The sequence below is a fragment of the Leptodactylus fuscus genome, chromosome 9 (genome assembly GCF_031893055.1).
Source record: "Leptodactylus fuscus isolate aLepFus1 chromosome 9, aLepFus1.hap2, whole genome shotgun sequence".
Classification (NCBI taxonomy): Eukaryota; Metazoa; Chordata; class Amphibia; order Anura; family Leptodactylidae; genus Leptodactylus; species Leptodactylus fuscus.
The window spans coordinates 77,982,295-78,010,287 of NC_134273.1; the positions used below are offsets into that span (position 1 = coordinate 77,982,295).

Consider the following 27,993-nt stretch of genomic DNA (forward strand, 5'->3'; position numbering starts at 1 on the left):
CTATTTTTACAAATGCCTCAAAAATATTTGCTGAATTTTTTTTTTTCGATAATTGCATTTATTTGTAGAGTATTTTGCTGGACGAGGCAGATTGGGAAGTATTTGCATCAAGGATTAAATAAATAAAATAAATAAAACCGGTGAAACGTGAAAAAAAGGGGACTGGGGGTCTATCCAGAGGAGATGATATCCTTAACTATTTCTCCACCATCCCATCGGCTTTATATAATCTATACAGGTTGTTCTATGGAAGACGTATGTACACAAAAGTCTATGGACATGTCCTGACTATACGGCCAGCCATACACATCTGATAACTATGCCCCACGATTCCCCTATACGCATAGATTACACTGACCGCCATATCCGGTTGAACACTCTGATGGGGTCGAACTAACCATTGGAAAAGAATTCCATGCAAATGATCCAAAGTATGGCTGAATGGTCGATACAGAAGCGACAAAGAGCCCCAAAAATGATTACCGCAACTCCACCAGCTCTATATGGAAGACGTCAGACTACTCCAGTCAACGGATGCAAAAAGACTTATTCAGACGGAATAGTAACCTGGGACGAGTTGGTTCCAAGGTTGGCTTTCAATGTATACAAGATCAGGCCATGCGAGTAGTCACCTCCTAAAAAGAAGGATGGTCATTTCTGTAGGACCAGGTCCACATCCAACAGTAAGTTGGTAATAAGTCCTCACAATTTTATTGGACTTGGACTTTCTTTCCAAAAAAAACAAAATGAGAAGTAAACATGAAAAAGCTTAAACTGTACATAAAAACAAAGGAAATCGATTAGAACCAATATTACAGTGGTGGGACCACCAACGGGCAGATGAGATGTCCAGTTATGGGAAACGACAACATATCTATAAGACTACCGCCTGTTAAATAACCAGGGACTAGTAATATAACTGAGCCAACAGGAACCTAATATCCCATCGCCATAAACAGAATTGTTAAGTGCAACACTAGTTCAGGACACGGCACAAACACAGAATGACCTCCACATTAGCTTTGGAGACAATCCTTGCCCCCTTGTAGTGTCGGTAGAGGAACAAGGGTCTAAACTTCACAAAAAACTGCAAAATAATCAGAGAATTTCCATAAAGAAGAGATTCATTGATCAACTATAAGAACGTTAAGGAGACGTCCAGGGTGTTAGATATTTCAAGCAGTTGTCATGGTTGTAAATTCGTGGTGGTCAGTGGATATCTAAAGGATCGAAACACTGATAGAACAGAATCCAAATCCAGAATTTCTTCACTTCCAAGCATTCCTATGTTATAGTTTAGAGTAGGTGGTATAAAGGTGCCCATACATATTGGAGAAAAGTCAACTCAACACTGGGCTTGGACAGCTATCGGATGTGTATGGAGGTTTCCCGATTCTCCCCGAAAAGAAGGATTGTATATGTTGGATATACGCAATCCTTTGTTCCTACAGGAGATATAATGCCGCCAGTGGTTTCCGGTGGGGTTCTTTTACACACATAGATTTTCTTCCCATTAAGGAGTGCCCACCGATGGTACAGCAGGTCAACTGGTACCAGTTAATTTGTGGCAACCTTTATTATGAGGATGAATGAATGTCAATATGATTGGTTTTCCCCATATTATTTTCATGTACTGTATTCATTTTCGGTATATCCCCATTTATACTGGGAGATGTGCTGCTAACATACAACCATTTTTACACAAGTATAAATAATGAGACAAGTGTTTGCTCATTTGTTGGATGATTGGGAGATCATTGGGGCAGGATTGTGAATGAAGGTTCCTACAAAGAACTGTTTGCTAAATAGACTAGTCTACAGAGCAGTCTGAGAAGATAGCTGAGGACAAACAATGGGACAGCTATCATCTGTGTGTGACTAGCAGAAGGCAACCTACTGTTGGCTTTGGCTCAACTACATCTACCACTGATGCAAGACTAATGGCTGGTCACCATATGTAAACCTGGTCCTCCTGCCTATTAGGTGATACCATCAGAGGTCTTTCCTATAACAAAGAAAAACAAAACACTACCTCAGTACCTCATGTACACAAGATTTATGAGGTCATTATAGTGTTAGCACATTAGGACCACACCTATCCAGTGGTGTCAATATTGGGTCAACCGCTGTTGGCCGCCAAGGTTATTTCTCCTGATCCTCCCATAGATGTGCACACTTGGCTCAACTGTCGATGGAAAGAGACAAATTAACTGAGGACAGACACTTTAGTGGTTTGCCTCTCCCGAAATCCAAAATGCTCTATCCTTCTTTCCCCAATATCTACCATCAGTGGAGTGATGTGAGGTCTTCATAATCTTTAGATCCAATCAAAATCTGTAAGTTTGCCCACGTTCTGTCACCTTAAAGTAGAATTCCCACGTAAGGTTTTTTCACTGGCCCGTTACAATGTACTTTCACGACAATGTAAATTGTTATTCACTACTTTTTGGTCCTCAGTTGTGTCATGTGACCGACACTCTGACTCTTCAACCAACACATTGTCCAATATGTGGGCAGGAAGTTAATTTCTCTATTTATTCCTCAAATTGAGGCCTTCATAGGAATGAACAGAGAACCTAGCTTCCTGTCGATACATAAGAGGAGTTTGTTTTTACCGGTGGTTGAATTTGTGAGTTTTTCATTCATTTTTAGGCCTCATCTGTGTCATGTAACTGTTACTCTGACTCTCCAACGTCCACAGTGGATGGGAAGTCACTTTCTCTACTTTTTCCTAGGAGACTCACATCGAAGTTCTCCTAGGAACTCATAGTTCTCATGGACAGGAAGTTGACCTCTCTATCCATTCATAGAGAAGTCAACTTCCTGTCCATGCGTAAGATGCCGTGTCTGTTGGGGCGGAAAGGGGGGGGGTCTTATTACTGGTCACATGACAAAGCCGAGGCGGATAACTTGCTCAGTCACCAGTAAGAAGGCTATTTTCTCTATAAATCATATACTTTTCTAGCTGGTCACACAATGAAATTTTTGTCAAACTAATGGTTGGTATCCATTTGTCCTCGGAGCTACATTGAGATTGAACAAAAAAGAATGACGTTGACCCCAAGAGTCTTCACCAGAATGTTTTGTCCTTGTGTATGGAGCCCTGTATATCGGATATACGAACGGTGCGGAGATGGGCTGGCATGGCATTGACTGGACATGGTGGCAAGAAGCCACGCAAAGGTTCTAGCACAGCCATGTTGATTTGTTTCTCATTGCCGCTTTCTGGCTTCTCTACTAAAGAAATTCTTGTTTAGCTCGGACAATTAGGGAAGGTTTTATGAGGACAAGTCGTTGAGAATCCCATTTCTGAAATTTCACTCTGCAATTTTGCAATCACATTAACAAATTACAAGAGTTTGCAAATGGTTTAATTATCTTGTAAGCAGGTCTGCCGAGAGACACATTTTCAGATGAATTATTCTATAAGAAAATTGTAAAATGGATAGTTTATATTGCAATGGACTAGACCCGGCAGATGTGAACTACAAATAATGCAAGCAGATGGAAGCCGAGGGACATAAAGGAGAATGATCTTTACCATTAGTTATGGAAGTCCTCTTTGTCCTCATCACAAGCGACAACTTCAACTTTTTGACTCCTTAAGGGTTTAGTTTTTTTTCTTGGCATCTGTCCTTATTAAACCTCATCTCCGAACTAATAAGGCAACTAAATGAGTTCCGCAGTATAGTGAATGTGTATGTGGTTTCAAAAAACTTCTAAAACATGGTAGAAAATCCAGCAATGCCGAGGTTCGCCATGCCTAGGCAAGAATTTTGGATCACCCATAGACATGTGGCAAAGATCACAGCAGAAGCCTACCTTTCTAGACATATGGCTATTGCTCCTGACCCACTGCATACACCTGCATACCTGGCTCGGGCAAGTATGCATGTGTCTTAATAGGGTTGGGGGAGTAATTGACCACCAGCACCTCCAATGGAGGATTGGACAACTTGAAATTCCATCCAACATCTGCTGTCAGGTGAAAGCAGGACCTCACATACATAGTATAAGGTCATTCTGGTACCTATACTATGAGCTGCAATACCAGACACAGCCTGTGAACATGAATGGCGCTGTTTCTTCTGGAAAACTGTGACCAATCCCTTTAAGGGAAACCATTCATACTCGCACATACCTTCATATGTCCCAACTTCAAGTAGCGTTCCACTCTGTTCCAGTGCCAAAAACTCCTGTACGCTCAGGAATCTGTAGTCCACACCAGGGACTTCTCCTTCTCTAGGTGGTCGTGTTGTGCCTACAAAACAGAAGACAAATGTCAACATTAAAAGAGAAAGTGCATCAGATTTCATCTAACGTGAAGTAAACACATAAAAAAAGAGAACTGGATGGTTAGACCTAGACAAAGAGGTCTCATGTGGTCTGCTGGAACCTGAAGATCCAGAAGAGCAAGACTAAGATGTCTCCTTCCAACAAAGACTGCCTACAACTTTCCATAGACATGAGAAGTCATCTGACCTGTGTCTTTGGAACAATACGTCGCAAACATGGACAACCATGCATGGTCCAAAATCCATAAGACTGCCCAAGATGGTTAAGAACGTCTTAGTGTCTACTAAATCCACTGCTGCGTCATGTATAAAGAAACAGTCTACCAAGACATTTTGGCTACAGAAGACTGAAACCCTGAATAGACCCCGTCCTACTACACACGGAGGCTGAGGGCTCAGATGATCTAACATCTGGTCTATGACACACAACCACAGGGAGGGGACAATGACACCAGCTGTCGGCTTCAGACAACACTTAGTAGCTAGATTGCCCTCAGCAAGAGAAAACCAACGCCGGCCCCGTGACACACAATATTTGGATTTAAGAGCGAATGATCACAAATGTAACACCCTCAGACACTTGTCAAGGACGTTCCAAAGGCTCGGCTATAAAATATCTCATATAAGTTCAGTGCCGTAGTGAAATCCATCCCTGGTGCCGGGGCCGAGGTGGACAATATTTTCCACAATGAGCAGACTTCTAGAACTTCTTCAGTATCAGTAAGGAGTAGAGAACAGAAAGAAGGAAATGAGAAGTAGAAACTATTGGTATTATACTACTGAGATTTGGTAGAACTGTCTATTATCTGATGGCCGGGAGGAGAAGGCAACAAATATAAAGCTAGACAAGTAGAATGTTCTAGATGGAAAGTTTCAAAGAATAATAGAAAGAAAGAGAAATGGAGAGATCATATATAGATAGAACTAAAGAATGATACGTCAGAGAGATACAAAGAACAAAAGATGGATAGAACCAGATACAGGCAGAAAAATATCTAGTATACAGGTAGATAGATACATAGAACTCTAGAAAGAACTATAAGGTCAATAGATAGATTATATAGATAAAACTAGAGATAGAGAGAGATAGGAGATAGATAGATAGATAGATAGATAGATAGATAGATAGATAGATAGATAGATAGATAGATAGATAGATAGGAGATAGATAGAAGGATAGATATGAGAGAGAGAGAGAGAGAGAGATAGATAGATAGATAGATAGATAGATAGATAGATAGATAGATAGATGTGAGATAGATAGATAGATAGATAGATAGATAGATAGATAGATGTGAGATAGATTAGATAGATAGATAGATAGATAGATAGATAGATAGATAGATAGATAGATAGATAGATACGGTGCAACTCCATGAGAATGAACAAAACCTACCCAGACAGTGGTTTACACTATAGATTGATAGATGTTTAGACTATGGATAAAACAATAGCTAGTACTAAAGAACAATTGATCAACCATGGATATTCCGGTGCTTGGTAGAAGTTTGACAACATATCCAGGGCAGATGTATATGTAGGTGTGTCTATGAAGCAAACCGGTTCTACCTGCGGCCATTTATCTTTTCCCATCTATGACAATGCGGTGACTCTACTGATATTACGCATACAGGTGATACACAACCAGGAACAATCCACTACAAGGCTGAGACAAGATCTCATTCATTCTTCCTGCAGACATTGGGTGGGACATTGGGTGGTGACCGCACAGGACTCCTTCCAGCCAGAAAGGCGTACTATACCCATGTGAGTATCGCAGACAGATCCGCGGCCGCCCACAGTCCTGACACTGAGGATTCAATATTTATTCTCGGGTAGGAGGATGCAAATCATTCTAATTAAAATAATAATATTAATAGGCACAAAACTTCATCTCGGTAACATATAATTATGGAGGTGGCAAACAGAGCAATATGCTGCAGAAATGCTGTAAGATCCTAATGTACGATGAATATAGAGATACGCAGATGTAGCAGAGCCGGAGTGGTCATGAAATGTTTCTAGATTCCAAAACTTCCCTAAGTGTAGCAGAGCAGAATATAACCTATAGCGTATCAGGACTTATCAACCTCAAAGAAGGGGGGACCCTACTTGGAACCCCTCTATGAAACAAAGTGGCTGCCCATTCATATGACTGGCGGGTAATACCACACTTCTCCTCCAGAGGTCACCGATGAGTAATATATGGCCAGATCGGTGGCGATCAACTGATCGCCCAGTCAGATTAAAGGGAGTCTACCCCTCCCACCGCATTAGGGTTCAAACCTGCGCTCGTTCTCCAGTTTGTACAATCCGGCCGGTTTCCGTCTTCTGCCCCGCGAAAACACAAGCACACCTGGCCAAACTGAGGATACAGGACTATGGGGGAAGTCTTTAAATCTTAAGTCTAAGTTCCCACTGAGTGTTTTGGCAGAAATCCGCCTCCAAACCCTGAACCAAAAAACGCCTCACCATTCAAAGTATACAAAACGCTTCTGAGTCTTTTTGAAGCCGAGAGCGTTTTCCGGCTTGCGGCTTCAATGCAAATCAATGGGAGCCAGTTTTTCCTGCTCGCGTTTTTTTGGTCAGAAACCTGAAGTGGAAATGGCAAAAACCTGATCAGGAAACACCAGGCGTTTTCCGGTCCGGTTTTGACAATGGCAAAACCCTGACCAAAAAAACTCAGTGGGAACTTAGCCTTAAGGGAATGTGTCACCAGATAATTAAATATTTTGAATCATTTTCTAAGTCACCCTCTAGATATAAAAAAAAAAAAAAATTCTCAATCCTGCAATTTTCATTCTGGCCACTAAGCCTAATAATAGCCTGGTTTTATTTGCAGTAGTCATTTCATTTACATGACAGACAATGACAATAGAAGATAACACCTCTATAGATAACACCACTAACCCATCATTACATCACTATTGACAATAGATGATGTCACCACTCATCTCCTCCCTTTCCCTGCACTGAGCATGCCCATAGTGAGTCGGCCTCAGCCTCAGCGGATCGAAGGAGCAGCTCATGCAATATGGCCTCCCACATAATCATGAAAAAAATTAAATAAAAACAAAATTTCAAATAAATTTTTTTTAAAATGGCAACACATTTGTGACAAATCCTCACCATTCCCTGCAGGGCTCTGGCCACATATCAGCAGCCTATCATTGCAGTGCAGCCATCTTATCTACGTCTTTGTTCACATTATCTGATAAAATGTCAGGGCTGGAATTCTCTAGATAATTGCCTTGGATGTGAGCAAATATTTAAAGCAGCCTTGGAAAGAGAGCAGAGCTGGGGTGGGTGGGTGGTGGGAGGTGTGATGGCGGCCTCCCCCCTACCACTGAATACAGGGACAAGCTGTTTGCTGGACACACGCTCGGCAGATGGGAAAATCAAAGGGTTTCCTAAGCCGTCTGCTCGTGTACAATGATCACAAACCTCACATGAAACAAACCCGCAATGTTTGCTTTCTAAAAGGAGCAAAGCAAATACACTTTGCATAAAAAAAGCATTCGAGTCCCTGCAACGCGGATTCATAGAGTCCCTGCAAAAGTGCTCAGCGCAGATTGTGTTTGAAGTCGAAAAATAATTTAAAAAAATCCAAAAAATTGGAATAACCATATTGAGTTTAGGGAGCCTCATGCACCACGGCTTCTCATTTTAATATATCATCTCTTTAATAAGAATAGATTACAATAGCAATTCTGTCGGATGTGGATAGATCCTTAAAAGGGGCTTCTGGGCTACAAATATCCTGAAGATGGGTCGGTAATATCAGACCTGCGGGGTCTGACACTGGACGCCCAACGATCAGCTGTTCTTAGCAGAGAAAAGAGCAGGACAGCGCTGTTCTCTGAGTAGTGGTGGAACGGAGTCACTGCACCCTGGGTTCCATTCCCAATCTGCAGTACCTGGTCTGGCCACTACACAGAGAATGGAGCTGTCCGCTTCCTGTTCCATTTTCTGTCTAACGACGGCAATAAAAGGTGTACAGTCCCTTACACAAACACACAAGCAGATGGTTCAGAACACAACTGTAATCCATGGCACTTATATAGTATATAGTGAGTGAGTTCCTCTAGCCCACCAGGGCCACTTTCCCAGTCAAGGTGAAAAGTTTATACCAAAGAAAAAAATCCTGATTTTGGGACCGTACATAGGAATTGTGGTGTATTCTGTAGAATTGAGAACACTGTACAATCTGGATACAATGTCTCTTTAACTAATACAACTTCTATATTTGGTTCAGTGGCCCTTTAATGACAACCTCGTCGCCGTAACAAGTCACCGCCATGATGGTCTTTGCCTATTAGTGGTTCACTCTTGCTCACCAGATCGTGGAAGACGATAGACAGAACGTTGTCACATTCTCCACTTTCGATGTAATTAGGTTTACTGTTCCAATTAGAATTCCCATGGGGGCGGCTGACAAGCGGCACAACATCTAATCTCTACATGCGGTTTCTATATATTTAGGTATTAGTTACTGTTCCTCCACCGAGACTTGTAGTATTAATTGATTGTACGCTGTCAGCCCGGCTTATGGTGTACGATTAATACGTGGAGTCACAGATTTATCACTTCTCTCCTTGTTAACACCTTCTTATTCATCGCTTATATAACCAAACACATTTCCATCAATGGAATAGACACTTTGTGAACCCATCGGACTCGAATAAGAATTTTCATGACAATTCTACTTCATCAATAGAAACAGTTTCCAAAAGTTTTACCTTCAAAGGATTTTGAAACACAATGACTACCTGACGACTAGGATTGGTCCAGTCCTAACATAGTTGTGGTTACATGGTGGAATTGGTTTATTCACAACACCAACATCTCACACGGTCTCCACAGATGAAACTTTATCACGTTACCGCATGTAGCGAAACTTTTCCAATCGACCCACCTCTTATCCAGATCGGATTCCCTACATATATTATGCGTACCTACTAGAAGTCCACCTATAATGCAATTTAAGGTGGTTGTTTCAAGGAGGTTGAAAGCCATCCTTCCAGCGGTCGGATTGAGGTTCGTTGGCTTCACCACCAAAAATCGAAACAAAGCACCACACCGACTTAGTTCATGGAACAAAATTGGTGCCTTTGTGTTCCACATATGTGTCCATAAAACATGGAAGGCCACCATGTATTGCATTGAATCAGGAAAATTCAACAAGGAAGCCTTAAGACTAGGGTTGAGCGATCTTTTTAGGTGGGATCGAGATCGGTGATTATTTCCCACAATGCTTTGCTACTGACCAAGCATTGTGGGAAAAGCTTACAATGTTAGCCTTCACACTGAGTATACGCTCCGCTCATTCTGCTCCGCTCATTTAACCTATTGCTTTCCATGGGAGACTAGCTAACATCTCTAGTAGCTACTTACCTGCAGAGATGGCTGGTCTCGGTCTTCTTCGCCTCTCTGCCCCCGCCTCCCAGTTTAGTGTTAAAGACCTAGGAAGAAGGCGGGGTTTGTGGCTTATGAGAATGTGGGCGGGTATAGGGCGGGGAGATGTGACATCTCCCCTCCCAGTACCCGTCCACACTCTCCTAACCTGGGAGGCAGGGGGCAGCGAGGTGAAGAAGACCAAAAACACTGGGCACCGGACCAGCCATCTCTGCAGGTAAGTGGACACCAGGGGGGACTAAGTAGCCAGAGGATTAAAAAAAAAATCCTCTGGCTGCTTAGTGATTAAAATAAAACCACTACACAGCGTGGATTCTAACAATTAAAGCGTTCAATTGTTAGATTCCATGCTGTAAAGTGAATAGGAACGTTTTTAAAATCCGATCTCCAATTAGTAGAAAATATCCCATTGACTTGCATTGGGATCGAGATCGGGTTCGAATGAAAAATGATTGGAAATCGGATTTCAAAATCAATCCTGAAAAGTCAAGATCGGCTCAACCCTACTTAAGACAAGTCTCTATAGCATGAAGTTGTGTTAGGCCATCAAACGAATGCTGAAATATTCTCTTTGTCTATGAAGTCTATTATTCCTGGGATGACATCAATTTCGAGTCATAAGAAACAACAAGCAAGGTCAGATTATCGAGGTGACACAACAGACAAATACATCAGAATTACTGAAAATCATTACATAATTCTGAGCAAAGTATACCCTGCTCCCCATTGATGGATGTGGGGGAGTCAGGAAGATGTGGGGGAGTCAGGAAGAACAGCCGATAACTATTGGCGGCCAATGGTCAGTTGCCCACACACATTAGATGGAAGTAGACGAATTGACAATTTAGACCAACTGTTGGGACACTGTATTGTTTGCCGGACATGAATATGACCAGACAGTGGTCACTTTTGTTGCCAACCTGCTAGTTCAGTCCAGCACGTTGATGGTCGGATTGGTCTTACACATGATCTGATGCCTGACTTCTCAGCCTCATGGTGCCCAATGTTCACCCAAAACTTTATACCAGGATATTATCACCTTCGGTGCAAGAACGACCTACAATCTTTTCCTTTCCAAGGCTTCACTCAAGATGTTTTTTTACAACATGTCAACAATGTCACAACGAGGACTAGTTACGACGCTCATTATCTCCTTCATACATAGCCCTAACGTCACCCAATTGTGTTCCTAGCAATGGAAGGGATGTCTATGTGAATCATTACATTTTGCACTTAAGTGATAGAAAGACAAAAAGTCTCCCATGAAAGATCAAAAAGAGAGAAGATTGGGAACGAACTACTGGAGTGGCGTAAGTCAATAGGAAAGGGGAAAAAAAGGAATAATACTCAGCCCAACTGCAGTCATATATCTTCTGGTTGTACTCCCATTTGAATTTCCTTTCCACAGCTTTGCTCGGATATACACTCCCAGGGCCCGGAGGAGAAACCAATAAATCCAAAGGTAAAAAAGATATCCAGCACAGCCGTGTACGTTGTAAAAAACTTTTCTTGACTCTTTATTCCATACAAAATTCCAGATAAAATAAATACATCAAACACACGTGTCGTTTTAAAATGTGCGTCCAGACTGACGCGTTTCGGAAATCTTGTTCCTTTCTCAAAGGCTTTGAGAAAGGAACAAGATTTCCGAAACACGTCAGTCTGGACGCACATTTTAAAACGACACGTGTGTTTGATGTATTTATTTTATCTGGAATTTTGTATGGAATAAAGAGTCAAGAAAAGTTTTTTACAACGTACACGGCTGTACTGGAGTGGCGGACAGAGCTCGTAACATTTGGGTGAAACATTAAACATCTCCTGGCCTTCATCTGCTTCTACCTTCTCCCGTTGACAAGATGTTGAGCGTTGACACTTGCGTTAGTTTGGCTACTAAAGGAAGAATCAAGATTATAAACAATTTTCTTCCCCCTGTCAACAAATGCAACAAAATACTGAATGCGTCACGGGGTAAACTTTAGATTTTTTATCCTGTTGACTAGAAGAAAGGGAGACGATTCTCACTGGAACGATGGGTGGTCAATTCCAGCAGAAAAAAGAGAAACACGCTCTACTTTTATGTCAACGGATTGAAACGTAAACCTCAACACTATCTGATCTGCTGTGTGTGATGTCACCTACAAAAGAGAAATGTTTGCTGTCATAGCGGTAACAGACAAGATGACCTGACCTGTATCTCTGCGGGGCAATCCCACCAAAAAAATCATCTTGTAACTCTACAATGTCAAAACCAATCCAACATGGCAAGGGATATTAAATGAGAATGCAACCGGGAGCGGGTCAAAGGAAAAAACACTAAGAAAAAGAAAAAGGTCAAAGGCGGGAGAAGAAAAGACACCAAGTGCATCTGGGCCATGAGTGACAGACTCAAATTTGGGTCTTGTCCACCTCCCTTGTCTACAGTAGTAGAGGACATCTTTATACAGATTGTCTTGGGACCCAAATGCTCAGTGGACTGTGAGAGTTGCCCGGCACCCTACTCCAGCTATAATCAGGAAATATCCATAATATACCAATGGTAGAGCCCAACATACAAGTCAGAGATCCCCAGAATGGGTTGGCTTTTGCCAGGTGGGGGTCCAAAAAATAAACATTTACGCTTCCCTTTCCCTTACTTCTTTCGGGCCTCCTTTAGACATTTGGTGCTCTCTTGGTCTCCTCTGTGACATCATCTGCCCAGGGTCACATAAGAAGACCAAGTGTCATGACGTTGGGCATGCCCATGTGACTGCTGTGGCCCATTCAAAGGCCCCAGTGGTGATCCTGGGAGCAGGACAAACTTGGATGAGGCTCAAACGGCAAGGGGAGTATAATTTTTTTGTTTTTTTTACACCTCCCCTGGGCTTACACTTATTATACTCTGGGATCTGAAGAGACCCCAGAGTACAATAATTTACTGCAATGCATATCGCAGTGGCCAGCTTAGTTCCTCCGAGACTAATCTCAAATTGTTCAGTTTCGTTAAAAACCGAACAATTTGGGGTATTTGTATCGAACATAGCTCACGCCCATCTCTAGTTAATACAGACTAAAATGATGACTCGCTGCATGGGGCCTTGCCTTCAAAACACATGCACCCTTGGCCGAACCGATCCTGCAAGTGTCGGAGCTTAAGGAGCATTTGGCCAACGGTAACTGAATTTGTATGAGAATACCCAATGATCCTGTTACTTTACAGCAATATGGATTCTTAAGCAGCCCAATAGGGGTCACGAATAAACGCCGCCGCTAAGTGTCATTTATCCCGGGATACGCGAGGCTTATGATTATCGGCGCCGATTATTACGCACGTTCATCTTCACTATTACTTTGTTGACATTCTGTTTTCTAATGAGATCCCGGCGTCTCCCGTCACGTATTGTCTTTTGTATTGCAATATAATCAGGTTTTATTACCGATCATCTTTAAAAGAAACGTTATTAGACGAAGGTCCTGGAAAGTGAGAATGAGATTTACACATCCATAGACAATCTCCAATGACTTCACCCCAGCTGTCACGTGTAATGAGAGGCCTCGATACCTTGTATCCGCCATTCTACTAATTGTACCGATCTCGGATTTACTAAGTCTTCACACCGCGGCCACGTATAAAATCTTATTAGCGGTTCAAAAAGGTGCAGCGTGATATGACAGGAGATGGCGGCGATATCCGTCAGTCAGGTTACTGTATCAGTAATGTATTATTGCAAACGTAACCACTTCAGGACCCGGCTACTTGCCCCGGATCAGGACTGGACACATTTTTGGGATTTTTTCATAGGTGTGATTTTGAGGGCTATAACATTTTTGCAATTTACGAAATTCATGTCATGTTTGTGTCTTTTTGCACAATGTTTGATAAATACGGAGCAACTGTTACACATTTGGCCCAAATTTGGCAACGCAAACTGCAGCAAAGCGGCGTCCTCGTGATAAATCTCCCCCCGCGTATCCGTTTTTCCAGGACGGCTCCTTTAAATATTGCTTTGCAGATCGCTCCTGTTTGGATCACTCGACGTCTAGTACAGCGTGAATGGAGATTGTGGCAGAGCACAACAGCTCCCGCCCGATGACATAAAGTCAGCAAAATATGAATACGGCTCTGCCGCGGCGCCCCCTCCCCTCCTCCTGCTGTTTGACACATTTTTAGCTTCATCTTATATCTCATTCAAAACACTTTCCTCCTGTTCGTGCTGCAGCGCCCGGCGTGCCACCTGTCATTCCAACAGATGTGCCCAACAATGCTCTTTTCAGACAGCCCGACCTCCAGCTCCTGTGTATGGCGCCCGCCAACAAACCAATCAGGGGGCAGGAGGGTTTGGGGATTTTTTTTTAAGGAGTTTTATTACATAGACACATAGACAGCTCCTCCGATTATGGAAAGTATACGTTTATTTGGATGAAAGGAGGGGAGGCCGAGATTCTGTGCGGTCTGATGTGACGCCAAACCAGGAGAGGCCAATAATATTAGTAAGATCTGCCCAAAAGCAGATAAATAACTCAATAATGGAAGCAAATACATGCAAGGATATGTAACTGATGGATAGATAAACTGATAGACATAGATAGATAGATAGATAGATAGATAGATAGATAGGAGATAGATAGATAGATAGATAGATAGATAGATAGATAGATAGATAGATAGGAGATAGATAGATAGATTAGATAGATAGACGAGATAGATAGACAGATAGATAGGAGATAGATAGATTAGATAGATAGACGAGATAGATAGACAGATAGATAGATATACTGTAGACAGGTATAGATAGACATGAGATAGATAGGCGGATGAATGGATCTACATAGATAAATATATAAGAGATCGATACACAGGCATGGGATAGATGAATCTAGATAGAAGGATGTATCTAGACATACGATAGATGATAGATAGACGATAGATAGACGATAGATAGATAGATAGATAGATAGATAGATAGATAGATAGATAGACTGACTGACAGATAGAGCTTGACAGTGTAGTGTGATGCGGAGTCTACGTACAGCAGCATATAGGCCATACTAATGATCTATAGAACTCCTATGTACCGCCATATGGTGCCTCAGTGAGAAAACCAGAGTAATTCAGTATAAGTCCAGCCTATACGTTCAGAAGCTGGAGCAGATACAGTACAGGCTGACGGTTATCACATATCTGCTTGTATTTGAGGTCTTATGTGCAATTTTATCCAAATTCTCACTAAAGAACATTAGCAAAGGTCAAAACAAAAATCGGCCCTAGAAGTCGCTGGACCACTTACTGACGGCTCTCACTTCGGCTTTACGAGTCAACATTACAGCACACAATGACAGCCTAAAAACAATAGTTGCATTTCTGCCAGTAAAAGTATTAAGAGAGATGAAGACGATAATGGAGAGATCTGCAGAATCCATCAGTGTTCGGACACAAGTACTGCATCAAACGCCATTAAGCATGACGGTGTGAATACATATTCCTGTAATGTTCCAAAGGTTAAGAGATGAAGCAGTAATCATAAAATCAGCAGCTGTTTGCTCCCAGCCCTGACATCAATCACATGCCGCAGCCGACAAGCTATAGGAAGATTGGATACACGGAAAGAAGGAGAAGCTGGCGCTGTAATGAACATCCGCAACGCCGGGCCGACACTTCTCCAAGCCTGCCCCATTAGCCACTGTCTGACAACCCATACCGACGCTAACGTAATCACTGATGTGTCCTCACTAAAGAAAAACATGGCCGTTTTGTTCCAAAAACAGCGCCACACCGGTCTACAGGTTATATGTGGAACTACAGCTCAGCTCCATTGACGTAAATGTGACTTAGGGTGGGTTCACACCTGTTCTCGGTTCCAATTTAGCCAATCCGGCGGGTTTCCGTCTTCTGCCCCAAGAAACTGGAAAGGGGACGGAAACCTGGTGGTCAGTTTTCAAACCCATTCACTTGATTGGGTTTGCAAAGGGACCGCCCATGTGCTTCTTCTGTATCTCTGCGGCAAAACTGTTTTTTTAAGCCAGACACAAATTCGGACATGCAGGACTTTGTCTCTGGTTAAAAAAAAACAAAAAACGGAGAAGACGCACATGGGCGGTCACTTTGCAAACCCATTCAAGTGAATGAGATTGAAAACTGACCACCGGGTTTCCGCCCCTTTGTCCAGTTTCTTGGGGCAGAAAACGAAAACCCGCTGGATTGAATAAAGTGGAAACCGGGCGTAGGTGTGAACCTGCCGTAAGCTGCAATACCACCATTGTTTGAGAAGTATCAGCCATGCTTTTCTAATCCTCGACAATCCCTTTAAGACTAAGGCCCCACGTAGCAGGCCGGAGTGAAAAAGCATTGCAAAAAAACTGCAGTGGAAACGTATCACAGTTTTTCCGGCAGCGCTTTTGAATAAAAGTCCACAGATGTTTCTATTGTGGACTTTCCTCTTCCATGATGCCTATTGGGAAACCACAGCATGTCCATTACGCTTACGGAAACGCTGACGATTTCCAAAAATGCAATGGTCTAGAAATCACAGTGTGTTGGACGCGCATATTTTTCTGCAATGTGTGGACGGGATTTGCTGGTATCCTGATTTTCAGCTCATTCCAGGACAGAGCTCTTGCTTGTTGTAAACTGCACAGTTATCTCTTTGATTTACATACACAGATAACAGAAGCCTTGATCAAAAAAACTTTACTAGCCCTTATCAGGGCTCAAAAACTCAAAGCAGAGTGAGGCTATGTTCACACCTGTGTTGGGTGACCGTTCGGGGATTCCGTCCCCCATTCCGCTTGAAAAATGTGGAGAGAAAAGTCTTGCCTGAATTTTCTCCCCATATTATTGGTAGACCCCATTATGGTCTATGAGGCCTTCTGCGGGTAACCGCTTTTTAAGCAGATTGGGTTTCATCAACCTAGTGTGAGTGAGAGAAGAGAATACAAGTGGTCGGGAGCAGGGGCCGAGACCTCATCCCAACCTGAGAACTGATCTGTAGCCTTGGCAACTGTAAACACTGAAGAGAAAGATTTAGGCCCCATGCACACACCCAAAGACCCCAATCAGTTGGGCACCCAATGCTATTCCATTCCAATGATTGTGGAGCAGGTTCTATTCTTCTCTGTGTCTTCAGAACAGAACCCCCATGCCCCCCTATTGAAGTCAATAGGGGTCGGAAGACAATTAGGTGACATGCAGACAGTGGCGTATCTACCACCATAGCAGCAGAGGCAGCTACGACAGGCCCGGGACATTATGGGCCCGGTGACAGCCGCTACTGCTGCTATCATTATACTCGGGAAGGGGGGGGGGGTCTTTTCGGATGATTGGCGGACCGGGAGAGGTAAGAAACATAAAAAACACTTTTACTTACCTCTCCACGATCCGGGCAGACTTCGGCCTGGTCGTCTGACATCTCATGACCCCGGCCTGCGTCCCGGGTCATGTGACGTCTGACGTCATTGAAGATGGACTACTTCGGAGGTCTACAGCGTAGGAGATGGGAGATAGGTGAGTAACAGAGTTTTTTTTATGTTTTTCTCCCCCTGGGTCTCCGATTATTATACTCTGGGGTCTGAAAAGACCCCCAGAGTATAATAATTGTTTATGGGTGGGACATAATACTGTGTGCAGGGGCCACTATGGGGTATAATACTGTGTGCAGGGGCCACTATGGGGGATAATACCGTGTGCAGGGGCCACTATGGGGCATAATAGTGTGTGCAGGGGCCACTATGGGGGATAATACTGTGTGCAGGGGCCACTATGGGGGATAATACTGTGTGCAGGGGCCACTATGGGACATAATACTGTGTGCAGGAGCCACTATGGGGGATAATACTGTGTGCAGGGGCCACTATGGGACATAATACTGTGTGCAGGGGCCACTATGGGGGATAATACTGTGTGCAGGGGCCACTATGGGGGATAATACCGTGTGCAGGGGCCACTATGGGGGATAATACCGTGTGCAGGGGCCACTATGGGGGATAATACCGTGTGCAGGGGCCACTATGGGGGATAATACTGTGTGCAGGGGCCACTATGGGGGATAATACCGTGTGCAGGGGCCACTATGGGGGATAATACAGTGTGCAGGGGCCACTATGGGGCATAATAGTGTGTGCAGGGGCCACTATGGGGGATAATACTGTGTGCAGGGGCCACTATGGGGGATAATACTGTGTGCAGGGGCCACTATGGGACATAATACTGTGTGCAGGAGCCACTATGGGGGATAATACTGTGTGCAGGGGCCACTATGGGGGATAATACTGTGTGCAGGGGCCACTATGGGGGATAATACTGTGTGCAGGGGCCACTATGGGGGATAATACCGTGTGCAGGGGCCACTATGGGGGATAATACTGTGTGCAGGGGCCACTATGGGGGATAATACCGTGTGCAGGGGCCACTATGGGGCATAATAGTGTGTGCAGGGGCCACTATGGGGTATAATACTGTGTGCAGGGGCCACTATGGGGGATAATACTGTGTGCAGGGGCCACTATGGGACATAATACTGTGTGCAGGAGCCACTATGGGGGATAATACTGTGTGCAGGGGCCACTATGGGACATAATACTGTGTGCAGGGGCCACTATGGGGGATAATACCGTGTGCAGGGGCCACTATGGGGGATAATACCGTGTGCAGGTGCCACTATGGGGCATAATAGTGTGTGCAGGGGCCACTATGGGGGATAATACTGTGTGCAGGGGCCACTATGGGGCATAATAGTGTGTGCAGGGGCCACTATTGGGGATAATACTGTGTGCAGGGGCCACTATGGGGGATAATACCGTGTGCAGGGGCCACTATGGGGCATAATCCTGTGTGCAGGGGCCACTATGGGGCATAATACTGTGTGCAGGGGCCACTATGGGGGATAATACTGTGTGCAGGGGCCACTATGGGGCATAATAGAGCGCGCAGGATTGTGTAGGAGGGGGTCGTTTGAGGTCTTCGGCGTCGGTGTCGGTCGGGGAAGGGGCCACATGTCAAAAGTTTGCCACGGGGCCCCGCCATTCCTAGTTACGCCACTGCATGCAGATGTCATTAAAAACTTGGCCCCCACACCCAGTCGTATATATGAGGCCCAAGTTGTATTTGACAAAAAGGAGAAACACAGATAAAGCAGGGTATTGGGTGAAAAACTTCAGTTAGCCTATGCTACAATCGGGAAAGCAGTGAATGTGCTGTAATATCCCTAAAGCTACATTTTACTGTGACTCTTACAAGTCCTATGAAGTGACCTTGTGGTCCTCAGATAAAGGTCCTTTCACACCAACCTCTTTTCTGTCCAGTCCCATAAAAATATTGAACACTGAAAAAAAAAACAGAGAAATGCACCGGAATCTACAACGGCAAATACAAAACACATAGCGAGCCGAAAAGTAGCCGAAAACAAACTAGTACCCGTCTGCTTCTGAATATGAAGAGTTGTGGAAAGATGTAGATCCTACTAAATGTAGTCAATTTAAAAAATCCTCGGCTAAGACCACACATAGCGAAACGCAGCTAAAAATTAAATTAGAATAAGTTGGGGGGGTTTGCAGCATTTCCGCAACATACAGAAATAATTTTCCCACTATATCTAGGCTTGGTTGCAATACCACGCACAAACTGTGGACAGGTGTGGCAGTATTTTGGGAAAAAAAAAATCAGACGTTTTTGTAATACTTGAATTAATATAAAAGTAGTTGCCTATTCAGAAAGCGTCTAATCTGATGGCCGTCAAAACCGTGAAGTAACGGATAGGATATGTTGGATATTGTTTGTTCCTCGTGTCTTGGGTGGCATCCGTCTTGGCCAATGAAGTGGAAATGAGAAATTAATCATGCCTGGAATATCTTGGGTCCCATCTATTAGCCAAAAACTTACAGACTAGCAAATAGGATTTCTTTGCACCGCTCCCACAGATTTTTTAGGTTCCTGTTTTTGTGTCTTCCAACGCATTTCGTCTCTATACGTCGGGGTATATTTCAAGCTTCGAGGCCGGTTCCTAGCTGAAATTTAAATGATGGCGTAAACCACATAGGATGGATGACTCCGAGGTGAGGCCGAATATTGCTGATCCTACACAACAAAGGGGTTTTATTGTATTTGCCAAGCAAACAGCTATTCTTGACACAAACCTAATAGATACATCGTAGTATTAATCATCGGCGGTTACTGGATATTGGACACACAGCTCCAGGACTCTCGGTAATGGCCGATTGTTGACTGCAGCCTTTAATCAAGATGTTATGTCATACTCATCCATCACCGCCTTAAATGAGCAACCAGAATGTGCCGGCAAATGATCACATTTTTTATATTTTATAGCACCAATGGTGTCCGCCGAGATGTAAGGCCTACTGAGCAATAGCTGCTATATCAAGCAGAAGCAGTATATCCCTTAAAGAAACAGAAATGTTGTTGCCCCACCACCCACTACGGAAAATGGCAAGATGGTAGACGTTACAAATGCACAAAAATTACACCAACAGGGACATAGCTGGATGTGGGGTCAGCGGGGTATGAGCCCTTGGTGCAAATCAGCCACTCAGCTTTAAAGAGGACCTTTCGCTTCTTTCACCAACATCCCCACCATTTCTGAGCAATCGGTGCAGTTAGTTTTGGTGCCTAATGTGCCATTTAAGCTCTATAGGGGAGCGGTGTCAGGCAGGAGGTGCAATTCAGAGCTCCAGTGTCAGAGCTCAGAGTGACACCCATTGCCTGCCTGACACTGCCATCCTGACAGTACAGAGCCTACACAGCATATCCGGCACCAAAACTAACAGCAGTAATTACTCAGGAATGGTGGGGGCTAGAGGAAAAATTGCAACTGTGACGAAATCAGTGGAGGAGTAGATATTAATTGATGCAAAGAGCTGGATTTGTTGGATGATGTAAGTTCCTCTTTAAGCTGGCCGCATATATTATATTATTGTCACCCAAATTCTCCAATTTTAGTGGGACCTCTTGATCTAATATGTAAGTTAATATCCCGACTCCCAGCAAAGAAGGACTGAGTTGTTGGATTTCAACATTCCTGATCCTGATTGTTTCAGGAAACCTCCCTAGAGGTGTTTGGTAGTGACTTACTCCCCTAACCGTCTTCAGAACAAAAGCATACTCAGTAAAGATGAGCGTCCACTCACCAATCATTTGGTTGACCCCTTATGTAAAGCAGAGTTTCCCAAACTTTTTAGACTCAGGGCACCCTGGGAAAAAATAATTCCATGGGGCACCCAAACCCAATCATTTTTACCTAAAGACAAAACATCCTAAGGATGCAGATAAGGTTGCATGAAGATATGTGGTCATCTTCCCAACAAGAGTGTTGCAGTCCATGGCAGGTTTCCAAGGCACCCCTGGGTATTGCCTCCCAACCATCCCCTGACCATCCCCATTGGTGTCTAGCAATGGCTTCCACCCCTCTCCCAATTGACAATACATGCACACTGAACTGAGCATTCATGTGTTTGATGGGTTGCCAAGAGGAATAGCTGTTCAGTCGGCCTCTATTGCAGGTATATGAGCACCAAAGCCCCATGTTGTGGAAACGCTACGTTTTACATAAAAGAAAAGTGAATGAAATTCGGGCTAATCCCATCCACCCATTGGAAAAAAAAAAAAGCAAAATGCTGCAATGCCAATTTTTTAGCTGCGTTCCGCAACGTGGGCCCTTATATTAAAGGGGTTTCCCACAAACACAAACAGAATTCTAAAAAGTTAAACATTTTTGTAAATATAAAGAGTTGAAATTTTTTTCAAAAATTTTCTGACGACCATGAATGACCCCAACTAGAATAAGGACATCATGTCTGGGTTTCTGACAAATCTCCGATGGTAGAAAGTTCCTGGTCATATCCATTGGCAACCTATCAAGACGACAGATATCACCACAAAGATGGTTAGAGGAAATCTATAAAATTTGGCAATATTGTGAATTATTTATATTTGCAACAATGTAACAATTAGTGGCTACAAATTTATATATGTTATGTTCATGAACATTGAACTTTTGTGCTGCAACAGACCTGTAAATTCTGATTAGACGATCGCACTGTAACCCCGCCCACGCGGAGCTGCCTAGCTTTATAAACAATGGGACAACTCAGCAGTAGCCATGATAGGTATCCTATGATATTTTTCTTATATGTTCCATTCCTTGAGAACCTATTTAGGCATCCGAGGCAGTACGGCATTGTCAGGTTGACAGTCCACCTCACTGTCAAGACTGAATCTCTAAAGTGTGAGGTTTCCGTAATCAAATCAAATTCCACAATGGGAAACATAGCAATTTTATCTAATGGGACTGAAAATAACTCAAATAGTCGTCACCACGCCGATGGCAGAGGCTTGACAGCTCTCAGTTTTTTATTCGAGTGAAATTACTGAGAGGCTGAATTCAGCTGGAGTCTTGGAGAGAGGAGAATACATTGACAATGACTTCTTTTTCTACCCTGTCCATATCGGAGGGGAAGAGAAGTAATGTGCTGGAGCTGTGACACACACAAGTGCCGCCGAGGCCTGCACACAGATCCTTCACAATTCAAGAGGTAAGAATAGATCCATTTACATCCCAGGTTGTCACGCTGAGGATTCTTTGTATCGCACAGACATGGCCACAATGAGAGAAATCTCTGGAAATGAACATTTTGTCACTTGTAAGAATGCATGCAAATATTGCACCAAATGTCTCTTGGCGGGCGGGGAAGTTGTCATAAAGGCAGAGATGCACCGATAAAAATCTATTTAGAAATAATCATACCTGTCCGTCTATCTAGATAAAGCTGTTTGTCTATTATATTTATCTAAGTGGAATAGTCTGTGTTCCTGGAATATGTCATTATCTTTCTAGACCAATCTTTATAGATCCATCCATCTGACTCTCTAGATCCATCAATCTCTCTCTAGACCCATCCAACACCAGTCATCCATATGAATCTTTCTCCATCCAGTTACCCATGTCCACCCATTATCATCACCCATACATCCATCTCTCTCTATACATCTTTGAGTCTATCATACTAAATCTATTGTTCTATATTCATCAAGCTATCATTCTAGAAATATATATTTGTCTACAGTCCTTGAACACTCTACCTACCTTCATCCATCTACTGGTCTCCATCAATACATCCATCCATCTTTTTAGATCCATCCAGCTTTCTATATCCATTAAGATGTCTTTCTAGATCTATCTTTATAGACCCATCCATCAATCTAGATGCAACCACCTATGTAGATCCATTCATCTATCTGTTTATATCCCTCTATCTGAATCCATATATATAGATCCATCCATCCATCCATCCATCCATCTATCTATCTATCTATCTATCTATCTATCTATCTATCTCCATGTATCAATCTATCTAGATTCATCTATCCATCCATTCATGTTAATCTAGATTCATCTATCTAGATCTATCTATCTAGATCTATCTAGCTAGATCTATCTAGCTAGATCTATCTATATCTATCTATCTAGATCTATCTATCTATCTATCTATCTATCTATCTATCTATCTATCTCCATCTATTATTCTATGTAGATTCATTTATCTATCTACCTTTCCTGATCCATTTATCAATGTGTCTATTTATGAACAATTATACAGAGCCACCTATTGATTTAGATCCCTCTAAGCCAAACCTCTCTAGACCTATCTATCTATCTAGATCAATATCCTGTACTTCTATCTATCTACCTACATTTCTCTATTGAGTTGGTCACGTGTGTACTGTAGTATTTCCTGATGACGGTGGTGTATTTTATACTAATGTGTAGGTTAGTATATACAGGCTTATTAGGGGATAACATTTTCAGCAATTCCTTGACCATTCCCTTTACGAGCTGGATTCCTCCAATACTGGAGCGATACCATCAGCAGAAAGCAGGCCATGATTTACAGCGCCGGGTGTGCGCGCCTCATAAAGGGAGCTCTTCAGATAATAGACGCTTATATGGAGATTGCCACTCATGCACATACAGCGGAGGAAACGTATTCAATTACCTGCCATAGGTACAACTGTATAGAATGTATAGTCACATATATATACTGCCTAGTAAGTGCTGCTTATCATGGGTGGCAAACTGGGCTATGAAAGTGGGTGGGCATAGGACGGACTGTGACCAGGGTGGGCCAAGGCGACAAGTTTACTATAACACTATAGTATTATCTATCCACTGTGGTGGTATTACTATACTCTTCTATTTAGAATCTGATATTTTACTTGGGAAATATATGGCGGTATTATTTAGGCCGTACATAGGAGTATTACCTTTACACTATATGGTGGTATTATTTGGGCTGTGCATGGCAGTATTATCTCTATTATATTTCACTATTATATTATCTATTCACTGGAGTTACTATATACTTTTACTTAGAATTTGATATTTTATTTGTGCAGTGTTTGGTATTATTTGGGCTATATAGGTCAGTATTATCTCTGGACTACACGTAGGTATTATTTTGGCTGTGTATGGCATTATTATATCTACAACTATATGGTGGAATTATATTACACTATAGTATTATCTGTGTGCTATGGTGGTATTCCCTCCATTTAGAATCTGATATTTTATTTGAGCTATATGTGGCAGTGTTATTCTTGATCTATATGGTGGTATTATTTTGGCTGTATATGAATTATCTCTGCACTATATGGCGGTATTATATTACTCTATAGTATTATCTCTGCACTATGGTGGTATACCCTCTGAATTTGATATTATAGATCTAGAATCTGATATTCTATTTGTATGTGTGCTGTAATAATTATATGTAGGTATTATTTTGGCTGTATAGGACGGTATTATCTCTGCACTATACTGCGGTATTATATTACATTATAGTGATATTACTATACCCTTTATCTAGATATTTTATTTGAGCTGTATGTTGTAGTATTATCTTTGCACTATATGGTGGCTTTATATTACACTATAGTATTATCTGTGGACTATGGTGGTATTAATATAGCCTCTATTTAGAATCTGATATTTTATTTGGGCTGTATATAGCAGTATTATCTTTGCATTATAATGGCTGTATATGGCAGTATTATCTTTGCTCTACATGGTAGCATTACATTACACTATAGTATTATCTGTGGACTATGCTGGTATTATTATATCCTCTATTTAGAATCTGATATTTTATTTGGGCTGTATATAGCAGTATTATCTTTGCATTATAATGGCTGTATATTGCAGTATTATCTTTTAATTATAAGAGCTGTATATGGCAGTATTATCTTTGCTCTATATGGTAGCATTACATTACACTATATAGTATTATCTGTGGACTTTGGTGGTATTACTATATCCTCTATTTAGAATCTGATATTTTATTTGGGCTATACATGGCAGTATTATCTTTGCATTATATGAGCTGTATATGGCAGTATTATCTTCAGACTACATAGCAGTAGTACATTGCACTGTAGAATGGCTGCCTAGCTTGTCGTCCAGGGTCCCACTTTCTATAAAACCCTTATAGTCTATAGGATACAGTCACTCGTAGGCATGCTTATAAAATTCCCAGACCCTATAATTACCTATGTTAAGGTGTAAAGCGCGTTGCTTATTTACGTGGCCAGGAACACCAGCCATATACAGTAAGTGATTGTTACACCACAACCTTCCTGTCCTGAGGCTTTTATCAGCATTTACAATTCAATGTGCAGAGTCTAAGTCACCGAACCACAGGTTATTAGGAGCCACTTTTCACCTCGGCTTGAAGCCTTGGATTTCTGAGAGGAGAGGAACGGTCCTGTTAAGTGTACACGCTAATTTTATGCTTATTAATTTAGCTCTTGAGTAAAATGCCTTCCAGAGGTAATCTCTAAAATGTAATAGCAGAAAACAGTGTAAGTGCTCCGCGCGTTACATCACTAATTGTACAAGTGGCCATAATCAAACTTTCTGCAACTTATACCTCTCGAGTGTCTAGTAACTCTTTATACGCAAGGATTTATACAATATATACCGCTATAGACAGCCAAGAGTAGACACGGGTAGGACGTCATGGAAGGGACCGAGATACTGAGCTCCACCACTTCCCAGGAAGTGACATCACATCCATTGATGACATGGCAATGCTACAGTTCAGTCCCATTTATGTAAATAGGGCTGAGCTGTAGCATGTCCATGTGACCAACAGATGTGATGTCACTTCCTTGAAAGAGGAAGTGGAGCTCATTATCATAGTCCCGGACAATCCCTTTAAATGCGGATGTCCTAGCCTTTAGATAGATTATCAATATCTGATCTGTGGGGATCCGACACTTGGGATCCAGTTCCACTTCACAGGCCACTGATATTACGCTCATGTGTCACATGGCCTGTTTGAAGCTCAGCAAGTGAATAGGACCAAGCCGCAATACCAAGCACAGCCACTATACAATGTACGGCGCTGCGCTTGGTATTCAGTGAGGCTCTAGTGCTTAACCAAGTACTGTGGTCTGTTCAAACAAATGGGACTTGGGTACCGGACCTCCAACAATCAGATATTGACAATCTTATGGTCCGGTCGTCACACTGTTTAATGCTTGGGGAATCCCTTTAAAGTTCTCTACAACAAGAATGTAAAATTCCATAGGAATTAATATAGAGTATATTACAATAGGTCAGCTATTACTCCAATAATAAAGGTCCTGGAAAAATCACTATTGGCCAAACAACCATTCAGCCATCAGCTATTGGAAGTGTTTAGCCACCATGGTAGCCATTTGGCAATGTAGAGTCTCCAAGAAAACTAACTCTTTGGAGAAACTACATGGCTTACAGAGAGGGAAGAGAGAGATTGGTAAAAAGATCATGGTCAACAAAATCTGCACAATAATGGTGGGGGGTTCGAAGATAAAGTTATTTAAGTAGTCTCTGATATACTCCACATTTATATCTCAAGAGAATAGCTGAAGCATTGAACACCACCTTGGCCTCCAGCCATTGTCCTATCTACTCTTTGGCATCCTGTAAACGCCAGGCTCACTTTTTGCCACCTCCACCAACTCCAATACCAAGCAATCGTCAATAGGTCCCGCTTTACCAATTTTGGAACAGTTGGAACTTTCTCTCTAGCCCTCATCGTTCTTGAAGAATCATTTCTGGTAGTTTCAGCACACATGTGCTTTATACCCAACACAAGACCGCCCACCTGACAGTAGAGAACATAATTAGAATATTGGGTACTACAACTAATTGCATTGGTTGCTCAGGAATGGGATGGACTAGAAAAAAAAATTCCAACTTCATTGGAATCATTGGAGCAGTGACTATTCGAGGATGCAAAAAGTTGAAGTGGCCACCCAGTACCAAACTTCTAAGAAACCTTGGGATCTGTGTGAAGCCCAGCTCACTTCATCAAAATAAACACACCTTGGCATGTCTTCTCTCTTTGGTTCTTATCTAAAAGGTCTTCAGATCTCCAAGTTTATAGAGTTCTAGAAGAAACTTCCCCTCTCCCACCTCCTTAATTATTTATTGGTGACCAAATGTTGGACGACCAAATGTTCTTAAGCTAAATTATTATCTGATGTTTAAGAGCAAAGTAATTTAGGTAGAAAAACCATCAGTACTAAATTTATAGACAAATGGGAAGCTTTTAGATCTTGGTCAGTGTGTTAAAGACGTCTCAAAGCAATTTATCATGTATGACCCCTAAATCTGTACAAAAAACCCCTAAAAATTTAACTTTTTTTCTACCATAGGTGGAATATTTTTAATCAAAGATTGTGATTTACCATCATACTGTTATATAGAAAATTGGCCTGACTGGATTAGACCAAGCAAGTAAGGATGGGTTCATATCTGCGATGGAGTCTCTCTTGGGGAAACCATTGAAAATTGGAGATGTAAGTTCTGCACGGAGGAAAATATGTGGCAAACACCCAGTGGAACCCATTGTAGTCAATGGATCTTCTGGTCTCGTGTGTAGCCACTGTGGTCTAGTCTTCAGTCGATCGGGCCCTCTGAGACCATGATGCTAGGGCAGGGGTAGGGAACGTACGGCTCTCCAGCTGTTGCAAAACTACAACTCCCAGCATGCATACTTGCTCTGCTGTTCTTGGAACTCCCGTGGAAGTGAATGGAGCATGTTGGGAGTTGTAGTTTCACAGCAGCTGGAGAGCCGAAGATTCCCTACCCCTGTGCTAGGGTAAACTTAGCATCATATCATATTATGGCTGTCAAAATGACTATAGGGAAAAGCAAATTCCACCTTAAATTATTTTCTGATATGTCACATAGTGACATAAAAGGTCTTGGGTTCTCAAGGAGTTGCATTCTGTAGCCAAGAAGAACTACGTAGA

The 27,993-nt window shown here is 42.4% G+C and overlaps 1 protein-coding gene across 5 annotated transcripts in view; it reads right to left on the minus strand.

Moving 5' to 3' along the window:
* Positions 1 to 27,993, minus strand: part of MAGI1 (membrane associated guanylate kinase, WW and PDZ domain containing 1) — a 321,908-nt gene that overhangs the window by 91,110 nt on the left and 202,805 nt on the right. For all 5 annotated transcript variants that reach the window (XM_075287478.1, XM_075287479.1, XM_075287477.1 and 2 more), the window contains one exon: positions 4,142 to 4,261. In XM_075287478.1, coding sequence (XP_075143579.1) covers positions 4,142 to 4,261 — 120 coding nt within the window. The remainder of the gene's footprint in view (positions 1 to 4,141; positions 4,262 to 27,993) is intronic.